General features: G+C 42.0%; 1 protein-coding gene across 3 annotated transcripts in view; it reads left to right on the top strand.

Moving 5' to 3' along the window:
• The window catches only part of LOC139749158 (ATP-sensitive inward rectifier potassium channel 12-like), a 568,779-nt gene extending 546,324 nt beyond the window's left edge, over positions 1 to 22,455 (top strand). For all 3 annotated transcript variants that reach the window (XM_071662809.1, XM_071662810.1, XM_071662808.1), the window contains one exon: positions 22,283 to 22,455. In XM_071662809.1, the coding sequence (XP_071518910.1) occupies positions 22,283 to 22,455 (173 nt within the window). The remainder of the gene's footprint in view (positions 1 to 22,282) is intronic.
• Positions 22,456 to 26,127: the final 3,672 nt, after the last annotated feature.

The following is a 26,127-nucleotide window of genomic DNA, read 5'->3' as shown; positions in this document are numbered from 1 at the left end:
GCCCCTTAGACTTACCATGATAATCCCACAGTCTTAGCAAGCTAGCCCCGTAGTCTTACCATGATAATTCCACAGTCTTACCAAGCTAGCCCCTTAGACTTACCATGATAATCCCACAGTCTTACCAGGCTAGCCCCGTAGTCTTACCATGATAATCCCACAGTCTTACCAAGCTAGCCTCACAGTCATACCAAGTTAGCCCCGCAGTCTTACCAAGTTAGTCTCACAGTCTTACCAAGCTAGCCCCTTAGACTTACCATGATAATTCCAAAGTCTTACCAAGCTAGCCCCTTAGACTTACCATGATAATCCCACAGTCTTACCAAGCTAGCCCCGTAGTCTTACCATGATAATTCCACAGTCTTACCAAGTTAGCCTCACAGTCTTACCGTATTAGCCCATGATAATCCCACAGTCTCACCAAGTTAGCCTCACAGTCATACCAAGTTAGCCCTGCAGTCTTACCATGATATTCCCACAGTCATAACAAGTTAGGCCCGCAGTCTTACTATGATAATCCCACAGTCTTACCAAGTTTGCCTCACAGTTATACCAAGATAGAGTGCAGGTCTTACCATGATATTCCCTCAGTCTTACCAAGATGACCTCACAGTTATACCAATTAGCCCCGCAGTCTTACCATGATATTCCTGCAGTTTTACCAAGTTAGCCTCACGGTCATACCAAGTTAGCCCTGCACTTACTATGATAATCCCACAGCCTTACCAAGTTAGCCTCACAGTCTTACCAAGTTAGCCCTGCAGTCTTACCATGATAATCCCACAGTCTTACCAAGTTAGCCTCACAGTCATACCAAGTTAGCCCCGCAGTCTTTCTATGATAATCCCAGTCTTACCAGGCTAGCTCCGCAGTCTTACCATATTAGCCTCGCAGTCGCAGCACAGTTTCAGTAAACTGACCTCTATCCGTCTAACCTCAGTGTACACCCAGTAAAAAGATTGTTTGACATCCTTACGGCGTGTAAATATGGTTCACGACACGAAAACTTTTGAATAAAGTCCTGAGGTGCTGCACATGTTGGTATCCCTGACCTGCTGAGGTGCTGCACATGTTGGTATCCCTGACCTGCTGAGGTGCTGCACATGTTGGTATCCCTGACCTGCTGAGGTGCTGCACATGTTGGTATCCCTGACCTGCTGAGGTGCTGCACATGTTGGTATCCCTGACCAGCTGAGGTGCTGCACATGTTGGTATCCCTGACCTGCTGAGGTGCTGCACATGTTGGTATCCCTGACCTGCTGAGGTGCTGCACATGTTGGTATCCCTGACCTGCTGAGGTGCTGCACATGTTGGTATCCCTGACCAGCTGAGGTGCTGCTCATGTTGGTATCCCTGACCTGCTAAGGTGCTGCACATGTTGGTATCCCTGACCTGCTGAGTTGCCGCACATGTTGGTATCCCTGACCTGCTGAGGTGCTGCACATGTTGGTATCCCTGACCTGCTGAGGTGCTGCACATGTTGGTATCCTGACCTGCTGAGTTGCTGCACATGTTGGTATCCTGACCTGCTTAGTTGCTGCACATGTTGGTATCCCTGACCTGCTGAGGTGCTGCACATGTTGGTATCCCTGACCTGCTGAGTTGCTGCACATGTTGGTATCCTGACCTGCTGAGTTGCTGCACATGTTGGTATCCTGACCTGCTTAGTTGCTGCACATGTTGGTATCCCTGACCTGTTGAGGTGCTGCACATGTTGGTATCCTGACCTGCTGAGGTGCTGCACATGTTGGTATCCTGACCTGCTGAGGTGCTGCACTTGTTGGTATCCCTGACCTGCTGAGGTGCTGCACATGTTGGTATCCCTGACCTGCTGAGGTGCTGCACATGTTGGTATCCCTGACCTGCTGAGGTGCTGCACATGTTGGTATCCCTGACCTGCTGAGTTGCCGCACATGTTGGTATCCCTGACCTGCTGAGGTGCTGCACATGTTGGTATCCTGACCTGCTTAGTTGCTGCACATGTTGGTATCCCTGACCTGCTGAGGTGCTGCACATGTTGGTATCCCTGACCTGCTGAGGTGCTGCACATGTTGGTATCCCTGACCTGCTGAGGTGCTGCACATGTTGGTATCCCTGACCTGCTGAGGTGCTGCACATGTTGGTATCCCTGACCTGCTGAGGTGCTGCACATGTTGGTATCCCTGACCTGCTGAGGTGCTGCACATGTTGGTATCCCTGACCTGCTGAGGTGCTGCACATGTTGGTATCCCTGACCTGCTGAGGTGCTGCACATGTTGGCATCCCTGACCTGCTGAGGTGCTGCACATGTTGGTATCCCTGACCTGCTGAGGTGCTGCACATGTTGGTATCCCTGACCTGCTGAGGTGCTGCACATGTTGGTATCCCTGACCTGCTGAGGTGCTGCACATGTTGGTATCCCTGACCTGCTGAGGTGCTGCACATGCTGGTATCCTGACCTGCTGAGGTGCTGCACATGTTGGTATCCCTGACCTGCTGAGGTGCTGCACATGTTGGTATCCCTGACCTGCTGAGGTGCTGCACATGTTGGTATCCCTGACCTGCTGAGTTGCCAGTTAGTATATAACTTGTGGGTGTAGGTGCAGATTGTGCTTCACTGTACAATGTAACTAGTACAGCAGGAACTCCCTCCTGCTGTGTTCTTTGTGCATTATATTACTGGAGGTTTACATACTTGCCATCATGTGCACTTTGTGATGATGATGATGATGATGATAATGTTGTTAACGTAGCTCATAATGTAAGAAATCCATAAATGGCATCTCGACCCGGTAGTTGCCATACACACATTAATACAGATTGTGGGTTGGATTATTATACTAGAGAAGGTAATGCTATGACGTTTTAAGGTTTTCTTACTAACACTCAATATATTCTCGTTTATTAACCGTTAGATATGACACGTGACGACTGAAAACATGATATTACTTTCAACCAAACAGACACACACAAGCAGAGATAGACAGGGGTACCAACCACACCAGTGATCATTGCAAGGTGTGTATCTGAGTCAAGGATGACGAATAATTCTAGTGGTGTACATTATGATGCTGGAGTCCTGGCGATCCTGGTGAGGCTTATGTGACACCGAGCCAGGACGACTCCGCCCGAGGAGGCTCCCTGGCACGCTGACCGACGCCTCCCTAACCCAAGGCAACACCAGCCAGAACATTGATGTGCTCACAAGGATCAGTAACGGAACTGAAAAACTGGCTTGTGCAGGTGATCAGTGAGGCGTTGGGTACATATATGAGCGAGATGAGTAGCCTTTCACTCCGTGGTATGGTGGTCCCTCGACCTGGTCTCCTCTAACTGCCAGTTAGGGTTGTGTGCTCGTTACCGAACTCATCTGTGTGGACTTGATGGACTGTAAGAACAGTTGGCCTAATTCCATCTTTAAGGAGACCTTGATGCTTGAGTGTGAGGGAGTATAATACTTGAGTGTGAGGGAGTATAAAGCTTGAGTTTGAGGGAGTCTGGTGTATGAGAAATGTGCCCATTCCTGGTGAACGACAGTAAGGCAACCAAATTAGGCCATTTGAGTTGTAACGAAGTGATGATCGTGAGTCAGTGTTGTTGTTGTGTCAAGTCTTCTGCTTGATGTGTGGCTGACCAGAGTGACAGTATGGAGATGTCTGGCTGGTGAGTGCGACCCACTACCACCACCACACTCTGGTATACAAGCATCAAACTGGCTTCACTGGTCATTTCCCTGGTAGCAGAAGGCAAGATCTTTGCTTCATATCATCGTTTGTGTCCACTGGTCTTAACCTCGCCGACATGCATCCTCTTCCAAGTCGTGTTGACGATGTCTCCTACGACCTAGTATGAGAAGTTGCCTCAGTCTGCCCAGACACAAACTACTGACACAATGGACGTCATGTTTCCTGTGTTTCATTACAATATCAACACTCTTGTCTTGCTCATATCACATTACACAATGTGTCATTCTTGTCTTACATTATTATGTTTACCTGCTGCTGATGCTGTCTTCTTGTTTACCTGCTGCTGATGCTGTCTTCTTGTTTACCTGCTGCTGATGCTGTCTTCTTGTTTACCTGCTGCTGATGCTGTCTTCTTGTTTACCTGCTGCTGATGCTGTCTTCTTGTTTACCTGCTGCTGATGCTGTCTTCTTGTTTACCTGCTGCTGGTGCTGTCTTCTTGTTATCTGCTGCTGATGCTGTCTTCTTGTTTACCTGCTGCTAGTGTTGTCTTCTTGTTTACCTGCTGCTGATGCTGTCTTCTTGTTTACCTGCTGCTGATGCTGTCTTCTTGTTTACCTGCTGCTGATGCTGTCTTCTTGTTTACCTGCTGCTGATGCTGTCTTCTTGTTTACCTGCTGCTGATGCTGTCTTCTTGTTTACCTGCTGCTGATGCTGTCTTCTTGTTTACCTGCTGCTGATGCTGTCTTCTTGTTTACCTGCTGCTGATGCTGTCTTCTTGTTTACCTGCTGCTGATGCTGTCTTCTTGTTTACCTGCTGCTGATGCTGTCTTCTTGTTTACCTGCTGCTGATGTTGTCTTCTTGTTTACCTGCTGCTGATGCTGTCTTCTTGTTTACCTGCTGCTGATGCTGTCTTCTTGTTTACCTGCTGCTGATGCTGTCTTCTTGTTTACCTGCTACTGATGCTGTCTTCTTGTTTACCTGCTGCTGATGCTGTCTTCTTGTTTACCTGCTGCTGATGCTGTCTTCTTGTTTACCTGCTGCTGATGCTGTCTTCTTGTTTACCTGCTGCTGATGCTGTCTTCTTGTTTACCTGCTGCTGATGCTGTCTTCTTGTTTACCTGCTGCTGATGCTGTCTTCTTGTTTACCTGCTGCTGATGCTGTCTTCTTGTTTACCTGCTGCTGATGCTGTCTTCTTGTTTACCTGTTGCTGATGCTGTCTTCTTGTTATCTGCTGCTGATGCTGTCTTCTTGTTTACCTGCTGCTGATGTTGTCTTCTTGTTTACCTGCTGCTGATGCTGTCTTCTTGTTTACCTGCTGCTGATGCTGTCTTCTTGTTTACCTGCTGCTGATGCTGTCTTCTTGTTTACCTGCTGCTGATGCTGTCTTCTTGTTTACCTGCTGCTGATGCTGTCTTCTTGTTTACCTGCTGCTGATGCTGTCTTCTTGTTTACCTGCTGCTGATGCTGTCTTCTTGTTTACCTGCTGCTGATGCTGTCTTCTTGTTTACCTGCTGCTGATGCTGTCTTCTTGTTTACCTGCTGCTGATGTGTCTTCTTGTTTACCTGCTCTGATGCTGTCTTCTTTTTTACCTGCTGCTGATGCTGTCTTCTTGTTTACCTGCTGCTGATGCTGTCTTCTTGTTTACCTGCTGCTGATGCTGTCTTCTTGTTTACCTGCTGCTGATGCTGTCTTCTTGTTTACCTGCTGCTGATGCTGTCTTCTTGTTTACCTGCTGCTGATGCTGTCTTCTTGTTTACCTGCTGCTGATCTGTCTTCTTGTTTACCTGCTGCTGATGCTGTCTTCTTGTTTACCTGCTGCTGATGTTTCTTTTTTACCTGCGCTGATGCTGTCCTTGTTTACCTGCTGGCCTTGATGCTTGTTTTCTTGTTTACCTGCTGCTGATGCTGTCTTCTTGTTTACCTGCTGCTGATGCTGTCTTCTTGTTTACCTGCTGCTGATGTTGTCTTCTTGTTTACCTGCTGCTGATGTTGTCTTCTTGTTTACCTGCTGCTGATGCTGTCTTCTTGTTTACCTGCTGCTGATGTTGTCTTCTTGTTTACCTGCTGCTGATGTTGTCTTCTTGTTTACCTGCTGCTGATGCTGTCTTCTTGTTTACCTGCTGCTGATGCTGTCTTCTTGTTTACCTGCTGCTGATGTTGTCTTCTTGTTTACCTGCTGCTGATGCTGTCTTCTTGTTTACCTGCTGTTGATGTTGTCTTCTTGTTTACCTGCTGCTGATGTTGTCTTCTTGTTTACCTGCTGCTGATGCTGTCTTCTTGTTTACCTGCTGCTGATGCTGTCTTCTTGTTTACCTGCTGCTGATGTTGTCTTCTTGTTTACCTGCTGCTGATGTTGTCTTCTTGTTTACCTGCTGCTGATGCTGTCTTCTTGTTTACCTGCTGCTGATGTTGTCTTCTTGTTTACCTGCTGCTGATGTTGTCTTCTTGTTTACCTGCTGCTGATGCTGTCTTCTTGTTTACCTGCTGCTGATGCTGTCTTCTTGTTTACCTGCTGCTGATGTTGTCTTCTTGTTTACCTGCTGCTGATGCTGTCTTCTTGTTTACCTGCTGTTGATGTTGTCTTCTTGTTTACCTGCTGCTGATGTTGTCTTCTTGTTTACCTGCTGCTGATGCTGTCTTCTTGTTTACCTGCTGCTGATGCTGTCTTCTTGTTTACCTGCTGCTGATGTTGTCTTCTTGTTTACCTGCTGCTGATGCTGTCTTCTTGTTTACCTGCTGTTGATGTTGTCTTCTTGTTTACCTGCTGCTGATGCTGTCTTCTTGTTTTCTTTCTTGACCTGTGATGACCTGTGGTGCTCGTAGAACGTGACCACCAGGAGTCAGGCTCCCAGTTAGGCCAGCAGCAGGAGAACGTTTTACCAGGTACAGCTCAGGTCCTACCTGCCTGAGTTACCAGGTACAGCTCAGGTCCTACCTGCCTGAGTTACCAGGTACAGGTCAGGTCCCTCCTAACTGTTGCTGTTCCAAGCTTCAACTAAACCTTGTGCCACTGCTGGCAACCCACATATACCCAGATTTACTTTTTTACTTTGAGCATTTGTCAAACTCAAAATGTTACTCACCAAAGTCAAGTGTGTGTGTGTTTGGTGTGTCAGTCAGGTCACTCGGCCTGGTCATCACTAACCCTTCTGACACTTCCTCCTTCACTGACCCTAACATAGCTGCCAGCTCTCTCTCTCTCTCTCTCTCTCTCTCTCTCTCTCTCTCTCTCTCTCTCTCTCTCTCTCTCTCTCTGGTGCAGCTTGTTCAGAACTCCTGACCTCCGGCGGCCATGGTATAGTAGTAACCACATTAACCATGTTACCATGGTATACATACAGCTGTGTGTGTGTGTGTGTGTGTGTGTGTGTACAATCTTGCAGTGTCTTTACCTTGGCTGTACTCATCCATAGTTATAAGTAGAGCTGTATCTTGACTACACCTATAGCATGGCTATACATATTATATGCTATAACTATATTATGACACTTTGTAAACTATAGCTAAAGCTGTACATTGGATTCCGGTTGTATCTTTCGTAACCATGACTATATCTATATCATAACTATATGTATACCGTGGATTTATGTACCATGTCTACGTATATCTCCGCTCTAGATGCCACAGTCTGTACCCACATTCTAGGATAAACCAAGTCTTCTGTAGTAGAGGAATCATAAGCTCGTTGTTATTTGTGACGTAACATGAGGGGGTTGGGGGAGGGGGATGAACCCTTACCTGCATCCAGTGGTGTACACATTATCACCTTCAAATCGAACAGTCACCTGAGTGACACATTATTGCATATTTGTATGATGACCAACAATATGGCTCGAGCGAAACATGTCCCAGTCAGAGGCCATCTCAGACGAAAGAACTAAAGTGAGAGGAAGGAAGTGGAAATTAATCTTGGCTCTGCAGATGTTTGTAGACCTGACTCTTAAAAGCACAGACGTTATGCGACGAAGAAAGACAGAACATGGAAGAGAATTTTGGAGCTTTATCTGTTGGAGAGAAGAAGGAGGTATCAATAAGAGCCTCTCCTGGAGTGGCCGCTCTCCACACACATACTATGGGAAGCATCAGTCAGATGAGTACCTCGCGTTCAAGCCTTGCTGGCGGGAACACTTGCAGACACCTCACGAGAACAGTGACCAAAATGATAACAACATCGCGGAGATGGGTGAAAGGAGATGCCAGGACGCGGAAGGCTTTAGAATTCATTTTGGTTAGTAAAGAGGCGGAGGATGAGCCCTAATTGTAGGTATAAAACCTCCTGCAAATATGAAACAGCTGCTTACAACAGAAATGATTATGGCACCTTTACAATACCCCAAGATCTTGGGATGCAGACTTTACGGTGATGATTATGTGAGATTTTCAGGATAAAACGGAGAATTTGTTGATGGGCATTGTGTTAATATTATGTGTATATTATATTAATATTATGTGTATGGGGGTGAGTTGGGCCATTTCTTTCGTCTGTTTCCTTGCGCTACCTCGCAAACGCGGGAGACAGCGACAAAGCAAAAAAAAAAAAAAAAAATATTATTCGAAAAGGCTTAAGAAGAAAACGATATGTGATGAAGTGTTGGTGGTGTAAACTTTAAGCTTGGAAAGGTGACTTGTGTGAGGAAGTACCAGGAAATATTAAGTGCAGAATGGTAAAAGGTGAGAGCAAATAACAGGATGTATTTAGTGAAGCAGTGTTGGCTTGGGCAAAAGATGCATGTGGCATGAGAAAGGTGGGATGTGGGCAGATTAGAAAGGGTAGTGAGTGGTGGGATGAAGAGGTAAGATTGTTAGTGAAGGAGAAGAGAGAGGCATTTGGACGACTTTTTGCAGAAAAGTAGTGCAAATGACTTGGAGATGTATAAAAGTTAGCGGCAGGAGGACCAGAGAAAGGTGCAAGAGGTGAAAAAGAGGGCAAATGAGAGTTGGGGTGAGAGAGTATCATTAAATTTTACGGAGAATAAAAAGATGTTTTGGAAGGAAGTAAATAAAGTGCGTAAGACAAGAGAACAAATGGGAACATCAGTGAAGGGGGTAAACGGGGAGGTAATAACAAGTAGTGTTGAAGTGAGAGGGAGATGGAGTGAGTATTTTGAAGGTTCATTGAATGTATTTGATGATAGAGTGGCAGATATAAGGTGTTTTGGTCGAGGTAATGTGTGAAGTGAGAGGGTCAGGAAGAATATCTTGATGAACAGAAGAGAGGCAGTGAAAGCTTTGCAGAAAATGAAAGCCGGCAAGACGGCGGGTTAAGATGGTATTGCAGTGGAATTTATCAAAAAAGGGGGTGACTGTGTTTTTGATTGGTTGGTAAGGATATTCAGTGTATGTATGGATCATGGTGAAGTGCCTGAGGATTGGCGGAATGCATGCATAGTGCCATTGTACAAAGTGAAAGCGGATAAAGGTGAATGTTCAAACTACAGAGGCATAAGTCAATTGAGTATTCCTGGGAGATTATATTGGAGGGTATTGACTGAGAGGGTAAAGGCATGTGCAGAGCATTAGATTGGGGAAGAGCAGTGTGGTTTCTGAAGTGGTAGAGGATGTGTGGATCAGGTGTTTGCTTTGAAGAATGTATGTGAGAAATACTTAGAAAAAGTATCAGGAGAAGGCATATGATAGAGTTGATAGAGATGCTTTGTGGAAGGTGTTAAGAGTATATGGTGTGGGAGGTAAGTTTCGAGACCCAGTGAAAAGTCTTTACCCAGGATGTAAGGCATGTGTACGAGTAGGAAGAGAGGAAAGTGATTGGTTCTCAGTGAATGTCGGTATGCTGCCGGCAGGGGTGCGTGATGTCTCCATGGTTGTTTGATTTGTTTATAGAGTGGGTGGTTAGGGAGGTGAATGCAAGAGTTTTGGAGATAGGAGCAAGTATGCAGTCTGTTCTGGATAAGAGGGCTTAGGAAGTAAGTCAGTTGTTCGCTGATGATATAGCGCTGCTGGCCGATTCAGGTGAGAAACTGCAGAGGTTGGTGACTGAGTTTGGTAGTGTGAAGAAAGTTGAGAGTAAATGTGAATAAGGGCAAGGTACAGTAGGGTTGAGGGACAAGTTGATTGGGAGGTAAGTTTGAATGGAGAAAAACTGGAGGAAGTGAAGTGTTTTAGATATCTGGGAGTGGACTTTGCAGCGGATGGAACCATGGGAGCGGAAGTGAATCATAGGGTGGGGAGGGGGCGAAAGTTCTGGGAGCGTTGAAGAATGTGTGGAAGGCGAGAACTTTATCTCGTAGAGCAGAAATGGGTATTTTTAAAGGAATGAAATAAATAAATAATGAATACATATTTATACTTGCTTGCCTTCATCCATTCCCGGCATCACCCCTACATCAGCAAAGGTAGTGCCAGGAAACATACAAAAGAAGCCACATCCACTCACACTCATGAAATATATTTGTGTGTGTATTATACTTGGGGATAGGAGAGAAAGAATACTGCTCACGTATTCCCTGCTTGTCGTAAAAGGCATCTCAGAGGGGTGGGAATGGGTGGTAGGAAATCCTACCTTCTTTTATTACTTTGCAAATGAACGAACAGAGTACGGAGTCAAATGAGGAATTTTCCATCTAAGAAAAATGATTTATGTATACGAGTGGATGTAGCCTTTCTTTGTCTGTTTCTTGGCACTCCCTCAGATGCAGGGGGCAGCAATCAGGTCAGGGGGAGAAGAGGATACATTTTCTTTTTCTCATTCATTTGTGCTATTTCCTGTAGGTCAGGGTGGCATCGGGTATGGATGGTGGCAAACAAGTGTGAATGCATGTGTACATGTATATATATGTCTAAATATGTGTCTATACATGTGTATATGAGCAAATGTTCCTTTATTCATCTGTTTCATGGTGCTACCTTGATAATGCAGGAAACGGCAATCAAATATATATATATATATATATATATATATATATATATATATATATATATATATATATATATATATATATATATATATATATATATATATATATATATATATATATATATATATATATATATATATATATATATATATATATATATATATATATATATATATATATTAAATTTTAGGGAGAATAAAAAGATGTTCTGGAAGGAGGTAAATAAAGTGCGTAAGACAAGGGAGCAAATGGGAACTTCGGTGAAGGGCGCAAGTGGGGAGGTGATAACAAGTAGTGGTGATGTGAGAAGGAGATGGAGTGAGTATTTTGAAGGTTTGTTGAATGTGTTTGATGATAGAGTGGCAGATATAGGGTGTTTTGGTCGAGGTGGTGTGCAAAGTGAGAGGGTTAGGGAAAATGATTTGGTAAACAGAGAAGAGGTAGTGAAAGCTTTGCGGAAGATGAAAGCCGGCAAGGCAGCAGGTTTGGATGGTATTGCAGTGGAATTTATTAAAAAAGGGGGTGACTGTATTGTTGACTGGTTGGTAAGGTTATTTAATGTATGTATGACTCATGGTGAGGTGCCTGAGGATTGGCGGAATGCGTGCATAGTGCCATTGTACAAAGGCAAAGGGGATAAGAGTGGGTGCTCAAATTACAGAGGTATAAGTTTGTTGAGTATTCCTGGTAAATTATATGGGAGGGTATTGATTGAGAGGGTGAAGGCATGTACAGAGCATCAGATTGGGGAAGAGCAGTGTGGTTTCAGAAGTGGTAGAGGATGTGTGGATCAGGTGTTTGCTTTGAAGAATGTATGTGAGAAATACTTAGGAAAGCAAATGGATTTGTATGTAGCATTTATGGATCTGGAGAAGGCATATGATAGAGTTGATAGAGATGCTCTGTGGAAGGTATTAAGAATATATGGTGTGGGAGGAAAGTTGTTAGAAGCAGTGAAAAGTTTTTATCGAGGATGTAAGGCATGTGTACGTGTAGGAAGAGAGGAAAGTGATTGGTTCTCAGTGAATGTAGGTTTGCGGCAGGGGTGTGTGATGTCTCCATGGTTGTTTAATTTGTTTATGGATGGGGTTGTTAGGGAGGTAAATGCAAGAGTTTTGGAAAGAGGGGCAAGTATGAAGTCTGTTGGGGATGAGAGAGCTTGGGAAGTGAGTCAGTTGTTGTTCGCTGATGATACAGCGCTGGTGGCTGATTCATGTGAGAAACTGCAGAAGCTGGTGACTGAGTTTGGAAAAGTGTGTGGAAGAAGAAAGTTAAGAGTAAATGTGAATAAGAGCAAGGTTATTAGGTACAGTAGGGTTGAGGGTCAAGTCAATTGGGAGGTGAGTTTGAATGGAGAAAAACTGGAGGAAGTGAAGTGTTTTAGATATCTGGGAGTGGATCTGGCAGCGGATGGAACCATGGAAGCGGAAGTGGATCATAGGGTGGGGGATTGGGCGAAAATCCTGGGGGCCTTGAAGAATGTGTGGAAGTCGAGAACATTATCTCGGAAAGCAAAAATGGGTATGTTTGAAGGAATAGTGGTTCCAACAATGTTGTATGGTTGCGAGGCGTGGGCTATGGATAGAGTTGTGCGCAGGAGGATGGATGTGCTGGAAATGAGATGTTTGAGGACAATGTGTGGTGTGAGGTGGTTTGATCGAGTGAGTAACGTAAGGGTAAGAGAGATGTGTGGAAATAAAAAGAGCGTGGTTGAGAGAGCAGAAGAGGGTGTTTTGAAGTGGTTTGGGCACATGGAGAGGATGAGTGAGGAAAGATTGACCAAGAGGATATATGTGTCGGAGGTGGAGGGAACAAGGAGAAGAGGGAGACCAAATTGGAGGTGGAAAGATGGAGTGAAAAAGATTTTGTGTGATCGGGGCCTGAGCATGCAGGAGGGTGAAAGGAGGGCAAGGAATAGAGTGAATTGGAGCGATGTGGTATACCGGGGTTGACGTGCTGTCAGTGGATTGAAGCAGGGCATGTGAAGCGTCTGGGGTAAACCATGGAAAGCTGTGTAGGTATGTATATTTGCGTGTGTGGACGTATGTATATACATGTGTATGGGGGGGGGGGGCCATTTCTTTCGTCTGTTTCCTTGCGCTACCTCGCAAACGCGGGAGACAGCGACATAGTATAATAAAAAAAGAAATAATATATATATATATATATATATATATATATATATATATATATATATATATATATATATATATATATATATATATATATATATATATATATATATATATATTTGATTGCCGTTTCCTGCATTATCAAGGTAGCACCTTGATAATGCAGGATAATTAGAATATCCAACATATATATATATATGTATATGTTGAGATGTATGGGTGTGTATATTTGCGTGTGTGGACGTGTATGTGTATTAATGTGTATGTGGGTGGGTTCGGCCATTCTTTCGTCTGTTTCCTTGCGCTGCCTCGTTGGTGGAGACGTCGACACAACTGTTGTAGTTTCTTGTTGTTATAGTTGAAGAAATGATGTTGCCCACAAACAACTCGAAGCACAGCTAAACTGAGGCTTCACCATAACATGTTCTGAGTTCCAACTACATCTCCAACTGTTGGGCTTGAGTGTTCCTGTAGGTGTCCAGCTGGTCTCTGTATACCGCATACACATCCATCTGTCTCACTATAGCCTCGATCATGCTCTTGTGTTGATTATGTTACATGGATCATGCTCTTGTGTTGATTATGTTACATGGATCATGCTCTTGTGTTGATTATGTCACATGGATCATGCTCTTGTGTTGATTATGTTACATGAATCATGCTCTTGTGTTGATTATGTTACATGAATCATGCTCTTGTGTTGATTATGTTTCATGGATCATGCTCTTGTGTTGATTATGTTATATGGATCATGCTCTTGTGTTGATTATGTTACATGGATCATGTTCCTTGTGTTGATTATGTTACATGGATCATGCTCTTGTGTTGATTATGTTATATGGATCATGCTCTTGTGTTGATTATGTTACATGGATCATGTTCCTTGTGTTGATTATGTTACATGGATCATGCTCTTGTGTTGATTATGTTACATGGATCATGCTCTTGTGTTGATTATGTTACATGGATCATGCTCTTGTGTTGATTATGTTACATGGATCATGTTCTTGTGTTGATTATGTTACATGGATCATGGTCTTGTGTTGATTATGTTACATGGATCATGTTCTTGTGTTGATTATGTTACATGGATCATGCTCTTGTGTTGATTATGTTACATGGACCATGTTTCTTGTGTTGATTATGTTACATGGATCATGTTCTTGTGTTGATTATGTTACATGGATCATGCTCTTGTGTTGATTATGTTACATGGACCATGTTTCTTGTGTTGATTATGTTACATGGATCATGGTCTTGTGTTGATTATGTTACATGGATCATGCTCTTGTGTTGATTATGTTACGTGGATCATGTTTCTTGTGTTGATTGTGTTACCTGGATCATGCTCTTGTGTTGATTATGTTACATGGATCATGTTTTTGTGTTGATTATGTTACATAGATCATGCTCTTGTGTTGATTATGTTACATGGATCGTGGTTTTTATGTTGATTATGTTACATGGATCGTGTTTTTTGTGTTGATTATGTTACATGGATCATGTTTCTTGTGTTGATTGTGTTACATGGATCATGTTTCTTGCGTTGATTACGTTACATAGATCATGTTTCTTGTGTTGATTATGTTACATGGATCATGTTTCTTGTGTTGATTACGTTACATGGATCATGTTTCTTGTGTTGATTATGTTACATGGATCATGTTTCTTGTGTTTATTATGTTACATAGATCATGTCTCTTGTGTTGATTATGTTACATGCATCATGTTTCTTGTGTTAATCATGTTACAGGGATCATGTTTCTTGTGTTAATTATGTTCCAAGGATCATGTTTCTTGTCTTGATTATGTTACATGGATCATGTTTCTTGTGTTAATCATGTTACATGGATCATGTTTCTTGTGTTGATTATGTTACATGCATCATGTTTCTTGTGTTAATCATGTTACAGGGATCATGTTTCTTGTGTTGATTATGTTACATGGATCATGTTTCTTGTGTTGATTATGTTACATGGATCATGTTTCTTGTGTTAATCATGTTACATGGATCATGTTTCTTGTGTTGATTATGTTACATGGATCATGTTTCTTGTCTTGATTATATTACATGGATCATGTTTCTTGTGTTAATCATGTTACATGGATCATGTTTCTTGTGTTGATTATGTTACATGGATCATGTTTCTTGTGTTAATCATGTTACATGGATCATGTTTCTTGTGTTGATTATGTTACATGGATCATGTTTCTTGTGTTAATCATGTTACAGGGATCATGTTTCTTGTGTTGATTATGTTACATGGATCATGTTTCTTGTGTTGATTATGTTACATGGATCATGTTTCTTGTGTTAATCATGTTACATGGATCATGTTTCTTGTGTTGATTATGTTACGTGGTAAAGGTCATGTTGACACAGCCTGGTGTGCGCAGGAAGTTCATGTTTCTATGATCATGTCAGTCTGTAGTAACGTTACGTAAGGCTAGAGTAACGGGACAATTAATGGCTGAATCGTCTTACTAGAATATCCAAGTAACGCCAGCCACCCGCTGAAACATTCAGGTGATTTTACCTGATATTACGTCACATTAAAGAGACTAAACCCTTCTCTACGATCACAGTGTCTACATATGATCACACTGTCTACATTTCATCACACTGTCTACATATGATCACATTGTCTGCACGTGATCATAGTGTCTACATATGATCACATTGTCTACATATGATCACACTGTCTACATATGATCACATTGTCTACATATGATCACATTGTCTACAAATGATCACAGTGTATACATATGATCACATTGTCTACATATGATCACAGTGTCTACATATGATCACACTGTCAACATACGATCACAGTGTCTACATATGATCACATTGTCTACATTTGACCACATTGTCTACGTATGATCACATTGCTTACACATGATCATAGTGTCTACATATGATCACATTGTCTACATATAATGACATTGTCTACATATGATCACAATGTCTACACATGATACAATATCTTCATATGATCACAGTGTCTACATATGATACAGTGTCTACATATGATCACAATGTCTACATATGATCACATTGTCTACATATGATCACATTGTCTACATATGATCACAATGTCTACACATGATGCAATGTCTACATATGATCACAATGTCTACATATGATACAACGTCTACATATATGATCACAATGTCTACACTTGATCACAATGTCTACATATGATCACATTGTCTGCATATGATCACAGTGTCTACATATGATCACATTGTCTACATATGATCATAGTGACTACATATGATCACATTGTCTACATATGATCACAATGTCTACATATGATCACAGTGTCTACATATGATCACATTGTCTACATATGATCACAATGTCTGCATATGATCATAGTGTCTATATATGATCACATTGTCTACATATGATCACAATGTCTACATATGATCACATTGTCTACATATGATCACTGTCTACATATGATCACAATGTCTGCATATGATCATAGTGTCTACATATGATCACATTGTCTACACATGATCACAATGTCTACATATGATCACAGTGTCTACATATGATCACAATGTCTACATATGATCACATTGTCTACATATGATCACAGTGTCTACATATGATCACAATGTCTACATCTGATCACAATGTCTACATATGATCACAATGTCTACATATGATCACAATGTCTACATTTGATCACAGTGTCTACATATGATCACATTGTCTACATATGATCACAGCTGTCTTCATATGATCACAATATCTACATATGATCACATTGTCTACAAATGATCACAGTGTCTGCATATGATCACAATGTCTACATATGATCACAGTGTCTACATATGATCACATTGTCTACATATGATCACAGTGTCTACATATGATCACAATGTCTACATATGATCACATTGTCTACATATGATCACAATGTCTACATATGATCACATTGTCTACATATGATCACAATGTCTACATATGATTACAATGTCTACATGTGATCACATTGTCTACATATGATCACAGTGTCTACATATGATCACATTGTCTACATATGATCACAGTGTCTACATATGAACACAGTGTCTACATATGATCACAATGTCTACATATGATCACAGTGTCTACATATGATCACAGTGTCTACATATGATCACATTGTCTACATATGATCACATTGTCTACATATGATCACAGTGTCTGCATATGATCACATTGCCTACATATGATCACATTGTTTACATATGATCACTTTGTCTACATATGATCACATTGTCTACATATGATCACAGTGTCTACATATGATCACAATGTCTACATATGATCACATTGTCTACATATGATCACAATGTCTACATATGATCACATTGTCTACAAATGATCACATTGTCTACATATGATCACAGTGTCTACATATGATCACGTTGCCTACATATGATCACAGTCCCTACATATGATCACAATGTCTACATATGATCACATTGTCTACATATGATCACAGTGTCTACATATGAACACAGTGTCTACATATGATCACAATATCTACATATGATCACAATGTCTACATATGATCACAGTGTCTACATATGATCACATTGTCTACATATGATCACATTGTCTACATATGATCACAGTGTCTGCATATGATCACGTTGCCTACATATGATCACATTGTTTACATATGATCACTTTGTCTACATATGATCACATTGTCTACATATGATCACAGTGTCTACATATGATCACAATGTCTACATATCATCACATTGTCTACATATGATCACAATGTCTACATATGATCACATTGTCTACAAATGATCACGGTGTCTACATATGATCACAGTGTCTACATATGATCACATTGTCTACATTTGATCACATTGTCTACGTACGATCACATTGCTTACACATGATCATAGTGTCTACATATGATCACATTGTCTACATATAATCACATTGTCTGCATATGATCACATTGTTTACATATGATCACATTGTTTACATATGATACAAAGTCTACATAAGATCACAATGTCTACATATCATCACATTGTCTACATATGATCACATTGTTTACATATGATCACATTGTTTACATATGATCACATTGTTTACATATGATCACATTACCAGTGTATATCGTCACATGAAGAGTTTTGTTGTGTTTCCGTCGTTAGTGTGAGCAGCCATCCATTAGCACAGGTTTATCATAAAGAACTATGATTACTGGTGGTCTTCCTCCACTCAGGTTAGGCCGTCGTCTTGCCCATCGCTCACACATGGTCCTCGCTATGCTACACCAACCCAACTTGGGTAACACTTTGTACGTCTACTGATAACCGCCACACAGCACCGCTGATAACCGCTACACAGCACAGCTGATAACCGCCACACAGCACCGCTGATAACCGCCACACAGCACCGCTGATAACCGCTACAAAGCACCGCTGATAACCGCTACACAGCACCGCTGATAACCGCTACACAGCACAGCTGATAACCGCTACATAGCACACCTGATAACCGCCACACAGCACCGCTGATAACCGCTACACAGCACCGCTGATAACCGCTACATAGCACACCTGATAACCGCCACACAGCACCGCTGATAACCGCTACACAGCACAGCTGATAACCGCTACACAGCACCGCTGATAACCGCTACACAGCACCGCTGATAACCGCTACAAAGCACCGCTGATAACCGCTACATAGCACAGCTGATAACCGCCACACAGCACCGCTGATAACCGCCACACAGCACCGCTGATAACCGCCACACAGCACCGCTGATAACCGCTACACAGCACCGCTGATAACCGCTACACAGCACCGCTGATAACCGCTACATAGCACAGCTGATAACCGCCACACAGCACCGCTGATAACCGCCACACAGCACCGCTGATAACCGCCACACAGCACCGCTGATAACCGCTACACAGCACCGCTGATAACCGCTACACAGCACCGCTGATAACCGCTACACAGCACCGCTGATAACCGCTACACAGCACAGCTGATAACCGCTACACAGCACAGCTGATAACCGCTACACAGCACCGCTGATAACCGCTACACAGCACAGCTGATAACCGCTACATAGCACAGCTGATAACCGCTACACAGCAAAGCTGATAACCGCTACACAGCACAGCTGATACCCGCTACACAGCACACCTGATAACCGCTACACAGCACAGCTGATGACCGCTACACAGCACAGCTGATAACCGCTACACAGCACCGCTGATAACCGCTACACAGCAAAGCTGATAACCGCTACACAGCACAGTTACACACCAGGTCACCAACCCGACATGATAAACATAAACATAATGATACAAGGAAAAAAGTTCGTTGTCAAACCCATGACGTCATCGCTCGCCTACCGTAGCCCCCAAACATCTTCCTGTTATTAAGGCTCTTACCAAACTTGATCACTAATTATACATATAATCTGGATCAATATCTCATAACTTACCAAACCTGATCACTAATTATACATATAATCTGGATCACTATCTCATAACTTACCAAACTTGATCACTAATTATACATATATCTGGATCAATATCTCATAACTTACCAAACCTGATCACTAATTATACATATAATCTGGATCAATATCTCATAACTTTCCAAACTTGATCATTAATTATACATATAACTTGGATCAATATCTCATAACTTACCAAACCTGATCACTAATTATACATATAACTTGGATCAATATCTCATAACTTACCAAACCTGATCACTAATTATACATATAATCTGGATCAATATCTCATAACTTACCAAACCTGATCACTAATTATACATATAATCTGTATCAATTTCTCATAACTTACCAAACCTGATCACTAATTATACATATAATCTGGATCAATATCTCATAACTTACCAAACCTGATCACTAATTATACATATAATCTGGATCAATTTCTCATAACTTACCAAACCTGATCACTAATTATACATATAATCTGGATCAATATCTCATAATTTACCAAACTTGATCATTAATTATACATATAATCTGGATCAATATCTCATAATTTACCAAACTTGATCATTAATTATACATATAATCTGGATCAATTTCTCATAACTTACCAAACCTGATCACTGATTATACATATAATCTGGATCAATATCTCATAATTTACCAAACTTGATCATTAATTATACATATAATCTGGATCAATATCTCATAACTTACCAAACCTGATCACTAATCTTACATATAATCTGGATCAATATCTCATAATTTACCAAACTTGATCATTAATTATACATATAATCTGGATCAATATCTCATAATTTACCAAACTTGATCATTAATTATACATATAATCTGGATCAATTTCTCATAACTTACCAAACCTGATCACTAATTATACATATAATCTGGATCAATATCTCATAATTTACCAAACTTGATCATCAATTATACATATAATCTGGATCAATTTCTCATAACTTACCAAACTTGATCATTAATTATACATATAATCTGGATCAATTTCTCATAACTTACCAAACCTGATCACTAATCATACATATAATCTAGATCAATATCTCATAATTTACCAAACTTGATCATTAATTATACATATAATCTGGATCAGTTTCTCATAACTTACCAAACCTGATCACTAACTATACATATAATCTGGGTCAATATCTCATAATTTACCAAACTTGATCATTAATTATACATATAATCTGGATCAATATCTCATAACTTTTCAAACTTGATCATTAATTATACATATAACTTGGATCAATTTCTCATAACTTACCAAACCTGATCACTAATTATACATATAATCTGGATCAATATCTCATAACTTACCAAACCTAATCACTAATTATACATATAATCTAGATCAATATCTCATAGCTTACCAAACCTGATCACTAATTATACATATAATCTGGATCAGTATCTCATAACTTTTCAAACTTGATCATTAATTATACATATAACTTGGAGAAAAACTGGAGGAAGTGAAGTGTTTTAGATATCTGGGAGTGGATCTGTCAGCGGATGGAACCATGGAAGCGGAAGTGGATCATAGGGTGGGGGAGGGGGCGAAAATTTTGGGAGCCTTGAAAAATGTGTGGAAGTCGAGAACATTATCCCGGAAAGCAAAAATGGGTATGTTTGAAGGAATAGTGGTTCCAACAATGTTGTATGGTTGCGAGGCGTGGGCTATGGATAGAGTTGTGCGCAGGAGGATGGATGTGCTGGAAATGAGATGTTTGAGGACAATGTGTGGTGTGAGGTGGTTTGATCGAGTAAGTAACGTAAGGGTAAGAGAGATGTGTGGAAATAAAAAGAGCGTGGTTGAGGGAGCAGAAGAGGGTGTTTTGAAGTGGTTTGGGCACATGGAGAGAATGAGTGAGGAAAGATTGACCAAGAGGATATATGTGTCGGAGGTGGAGGGAACGAGGAGAAGAGGGAGACCAAATTGGAGGTGGAAAGATGGAGTGAAAAGGATTTTGTGTGATCGGGGCCTGAACATGCAGGAGGGTGAAAGGAGGGCAAGGAATAGAGTGAATTGGAGCGATGTGGTGTACAGGGGTTGACGTGCTGTCAGTGGATTGAATCAAGGCATGTGAAGCGTCCGGGGTAAACCATGGAAAGCTGTGTAGGTATGTATATTTGCGTGTGTGGACGTGTGTATGTACATGTGTATGGGGGGGGTTGGGCCATTTCTTTCGTCTGTTTCCTTGCGCTACCTCGCAAACGCGGGAGACAGCGACAAAGTAAAAAAAAAAAAAAAAACTTGGATCAATATCTCATAACTTTCCAAACTTGATCATTGATTATACATATAATCTGGATCAATTTCTCATAACTTACCAAACTTGATCATTAATTATACATATAATCTGGATCAATTTCTCATAACTTACCAAACCTGATCATTAATTATACATATAATCTGGATCAATATCTCATAATTTACCAAACTTGATCATTAATCATACATATAATCTGGATCAATATCTCATAACTTTCCAAACTTGATCATTAATTATACATATAACTTGGATCAATTTCTCATAACTTACCAAACCTGATCATTAATTATACATATAATCTGGATCAATATCTCATAACTTACCAAACTTGATCATTAATTATACATATAACTTGGATCAATTTCTCATAACTTACCAAACCTGATCACTAATTATACATATAATCTGGATCAATATCTCATAATTTACCAAACTTGATCATTAATTATACATATAACTTGGATCAATTTCTCATAACTTACCAAACCTGATCATTAATTATACATATAATCTGGATCAATATCTCATAATTTACCAAACTTGATCATTAATTATACATATAACTTGGATCAATATCTCATAATTTACCAAACTTGATCATTAATTATACATATAACTTGGATCAATATCTCATAATTTACCAAACTTGATCATTAATTATACATATAACTTGGATCAATATCTCATAATTTACCAAACTTGATCATTAATTATACATATAATCTGGATCAATTTCTCATAAGTTATCTTGAACAATAAACTTATTCTTAATGTTTCGTTCTTTCCAGTGACGCCGCCCACACCGGCCACGCCCATGTCGCCGTTGACACCCATGACCCCGCCCTCAGGCTCGGGCGGAGGATCGTGCGCGCTGGACCTACACGCCTGCCCACACTCCTGCGAGGGTAACCACGACTCCCACGCCACCCAGCCTCTACTACAGGAGCACGATGATGTCTAGCAGGTGGGTCACCGGTGGGCCAGGCCAGGGCGCCCTGCTGTAGTGCTGGGAAACACTTGCTTGGCCACCAACTTCCAGTCCAGGTTTAACGTTGCTTATAACTCATGTTTGCTACATCAGCCTGACTCATACTTCATGTCACTATCTTGTATACAACACAACGCTTGTGTGCCTGGCAAGTTATCAAGCGCTTGTGTGTCTGGCAAGTTATCAAGCGTTTGTGTGCCTGGCAAGTTATCAAGCGCTTGTGTGCCTGGCAAGTTATCAAGCGCTTGTATGTCTGGCAAGTTATCAAGCGCTTGTGTGCCTGGCAAGTTATCAAGCGCTTGTGTGTCTGGCAAGTTATCAAGCGCTTGTGTGCCTGGCAAGTTATCAAGCGCTTGTGTGCCTGGCAAGTTATCAAGCGCTTGTGTGCCTGGCAAGTTATCAAGCGCTTGTGTGCCTGGCAAGTTATCAAGCGCTTGTGTGCCTGGCAAGTTATCAAGCGCTTGTGTGTCTGGCAAGTTATCAAGCGCTTGTGTGTCTGGCAAGTTATCAAGCGCTTGTGTGTCTGGCAAGTTATCAAGCGCTTGTGTGCCTGGCAAGTTATCAAGCGCTTGTGTGCCTGGCAAGTTATCAAGCGTTTGTGTGCCTGGCAAGTTATCAAACGCTTGTGTGCCTGGCAAGTTATCAAGCGCTTGTGTGCCTGGCAAGTTATCAAGCGCTTGTGTGCCTGGCAAGTTATCAAGCGCTTGTGTGCCTGGCAAGTTATCAAGCGCTTGTGTGCCTGGCAAGTTATCAAGCGCTTGTGTGCCTGGCAAGTTATCAAGCGTTTGTGTGCCTGGCAAGTTATCAAACGCTTGATGTGCCTGGCAAGTTATCAAGCGCTTGTGTGCCTGGCAAGTTATCAAGCGCTTGTGTGCCTGGCAAGTTATCAAGCGCTTGTGTGCCTGGCAAGTTATCAAGCGCTTGTGTGCCTGGCAAGTTATCAAGCGCTAGTGTGCCTGGCAAGTTATCAAGCGCTTGTGTGTCTGGCAAGTTATCAAGCGCTTGTGTGCCTGGCAGGTTATCAAGCGCTTGTGTGTCTGGCAAGTTATCAAGCGCTTGTGTGCCTGGCAAGTTATCAAGCGCTTGTGTGCCTGGCAAGTTATCAAGCGCTTGTGTGCCTGGCAAGTTATCAAGCGCTTGTGTGCCTGGCAAGTTATCAAGCGCTTGTGTGCCTGGCAAGTTATCAAGCGCTTGTGTTCCTGGCAAGTTATCAAGCGCTTGTGTGCCTGGCAAGTTATCAAGCGCTTGTGTGTCTGGCAAGTTTTCAAGCGCTTGTGTGCCTGGCAAGTTATCAAGCGCTTGTGTGTCTGGCAAGTTATCAAGCGCTTGTGTGCCTGGCAAGTTATCAAGCGCTTGTGTGCCTGGCAAGTTATCAAGCGCTTGTGTGCCTGGCAAGTTATCAAGCGCTTGTGTGCCTGGCAAGTTATCAAGCGCTTGTGTGCCTGGCAAGTTATCAAGCGCTTGTATGTCTGGCAAGTTATCAAGCGCTTGTGTTCCTGGCAAGTTATCAAGCGCTTGTGTTCCTGGCAAGTTATCAAGCGCTTGTGTGTCTGGCAAGTTATCAAGCGCTTGTGTGCCTGGCAAGTTATCAAGCGCTTGTGTGTCTGGCAAGTTATCAAGCACTTGTGTGCCTGGCAAGTTATCAAGCGCTTGTGTGCCTGGCAAGTTATCAAGCGCTTGTGTGTCTGGCAAGTTATCAAGCGCTTGTGTGCCTGGCAAGTTATCAAGCGCTTGTATGTCTGGCAAGTTATCAAGCGCTTGTGTTCCTGGCAAGTTATCAAGCGCTTGTGTTCCTGGCAGGTTATCAAGCGCTTGTGTGTCTGGCAAGTTATCAAGCGCTTGTGTGCCTGGCAAGTTATCAAGCGCTTGTGTGTCTGGCAAGTTATCAAGCGCTTGTGTGCCTGGCAAGTTATCAAGCGCTTGTGTGCCTGGCAAGTTATCAAGCGCTTGTGTGCCTGGCAAGTTATCAAGCGCTTGTGTACCTGGCAAGTTATCAAGCGCTTGTGTACCTGGCAAGTTATCAAGCGCTTGTGTGCCTGGCAAGTTATCAAGCGCTTGTGTACCTGGCAAGTTATCAAGTTTTCGGGGGTCTTGACCCCCACAGACGGGGATCTGCCCAGGGTGTTAGATTTGGTCATTAATCGACCAAGGTGTTGGAAGGCACAGCCCTCAGGCATACATATCCTGGCTGATCTATTAAGTGTCAATTTGAGGAAGAGGATTAATGTATAAAAGACATGACCACTTTGGATTCAAAGACTAAGAATGGCAGATGTCAAAGCAACAGGACGATAGCTAAAGGGATTAAAACGGTCATCCATCTTTAGGATGGGATGTACCAACGCATTCTTCCAGAACAGAAAGGGAGGGTACGAGCAAGCACAGGTGCACATTTGAGTTTCTGTATTTCATATTTATTTCATAAATTCTTGTGACTTTGCTTTTGGTGGCCTGTAGATTAATGCAATAAACAGGGTTGGGTTTTCAACCTTGACAACGAGGAGTTCAGAAGTTAATTTGTTATAAGAGTATTTCCTATATACAGACCAACTCCTGCACACCTTCCTCTAGTCCTGTTACATGCCTACACCTCAGTATCCACACCTCACTATCCACACCTCAGTATCCACACCTCAGTAGTCGTATGTTCTGTGGTGTGTATTTCGTTGAAGACCGCTAATATTATATTTGATTCGTGTAGCAAGCCACTTATGAATAGGATCTTATTTGTTCTGTGTGATTCAAGTCTCTGTAGGTTGTCATATATGAAGAAAGTTATGAGGCTTGTCACTGTGTTTTGGGAGGTAAATGTCCTCTGTTCTGCTGAACTTGGCAGACTGCTTTCAGTTTCCTTGCCATTCTGAAGAAGGAAATCAATGTCATACATTCCTCCGGCAGTTCTTCCCTGCCTCTGTCTGCTCCTGTCTCTCTGACTGAAAAAAGATGTTTTGTGATGAGTTCCAGTGATGTCTCATCGTGGTTCCCACAGTCTTCGTTCACACGGCGCCTCGACTCCTGCGACCGTTTGCATAAATATAGATGGCAAAGATGACATTTCTCCCCATACCGATATTCATCTTTCTTAAGCCAGTCTTCCCATACCGATATTCATCTTTCTTAAGCCAGTCTTCCCATACCGATATTTACCTTTCTTAAGCCAGTCTTCCCATACCGATATTTACCTTTCTTAAGCCAGTCTTCCCATACCGATATTCATCTTTCTTAAGCCAGTCTTCCCATACCGATATTTACCTTTCTTAAGCCAGTCTTCCCATACCGATATTTACCTTTCTTAAGCTAATCTTCCCATACTGATATTCACCTTTCTTAAGCCAGTCTTCCCATACCGATATTTACATTTCTTAAGCTAGTCTTCCCATACCGATATTTACATTTCTTAAGCCAGTTCAAACATTTTCTTAGGTGTTTTGACTGACATTTTTCCTCAGTACGATATGCCAGTTTTGCTGCACAGGCAACTTCCCTTCGCGTAGCATCCACAGACTTTGTCCATTCCTCAGATCTGTTATTGTATCGTATCTCACCTTCTTCGTGTGTGTGGCCAGGTTCACTTCTTCGTGTGTGTGGCCAGGTCTTAGAGAGTTTGCAAGCTTCCAGTTCCCCCTTCCTCCCCACATACCCCAT

The sequence above is a fragment of the Panulirus ornatus genome, chromosome 6 (assembly GCF_036320965.1).
Source record: "Panulirus ornatus isolate Po-2019 chromosome 6, ASM3632096v1, whole genome shotgun sequence".
NCBI classification, from domain to species: Eukaryota; Metazoa; Arthropoda; class Malacostraca; order Decapoda; family Palinuridae; genus Panulirus; species Panulirus ornatus.
This window is presented reverse-complemented; position numbering and strand designations above follow the sequence as displayed.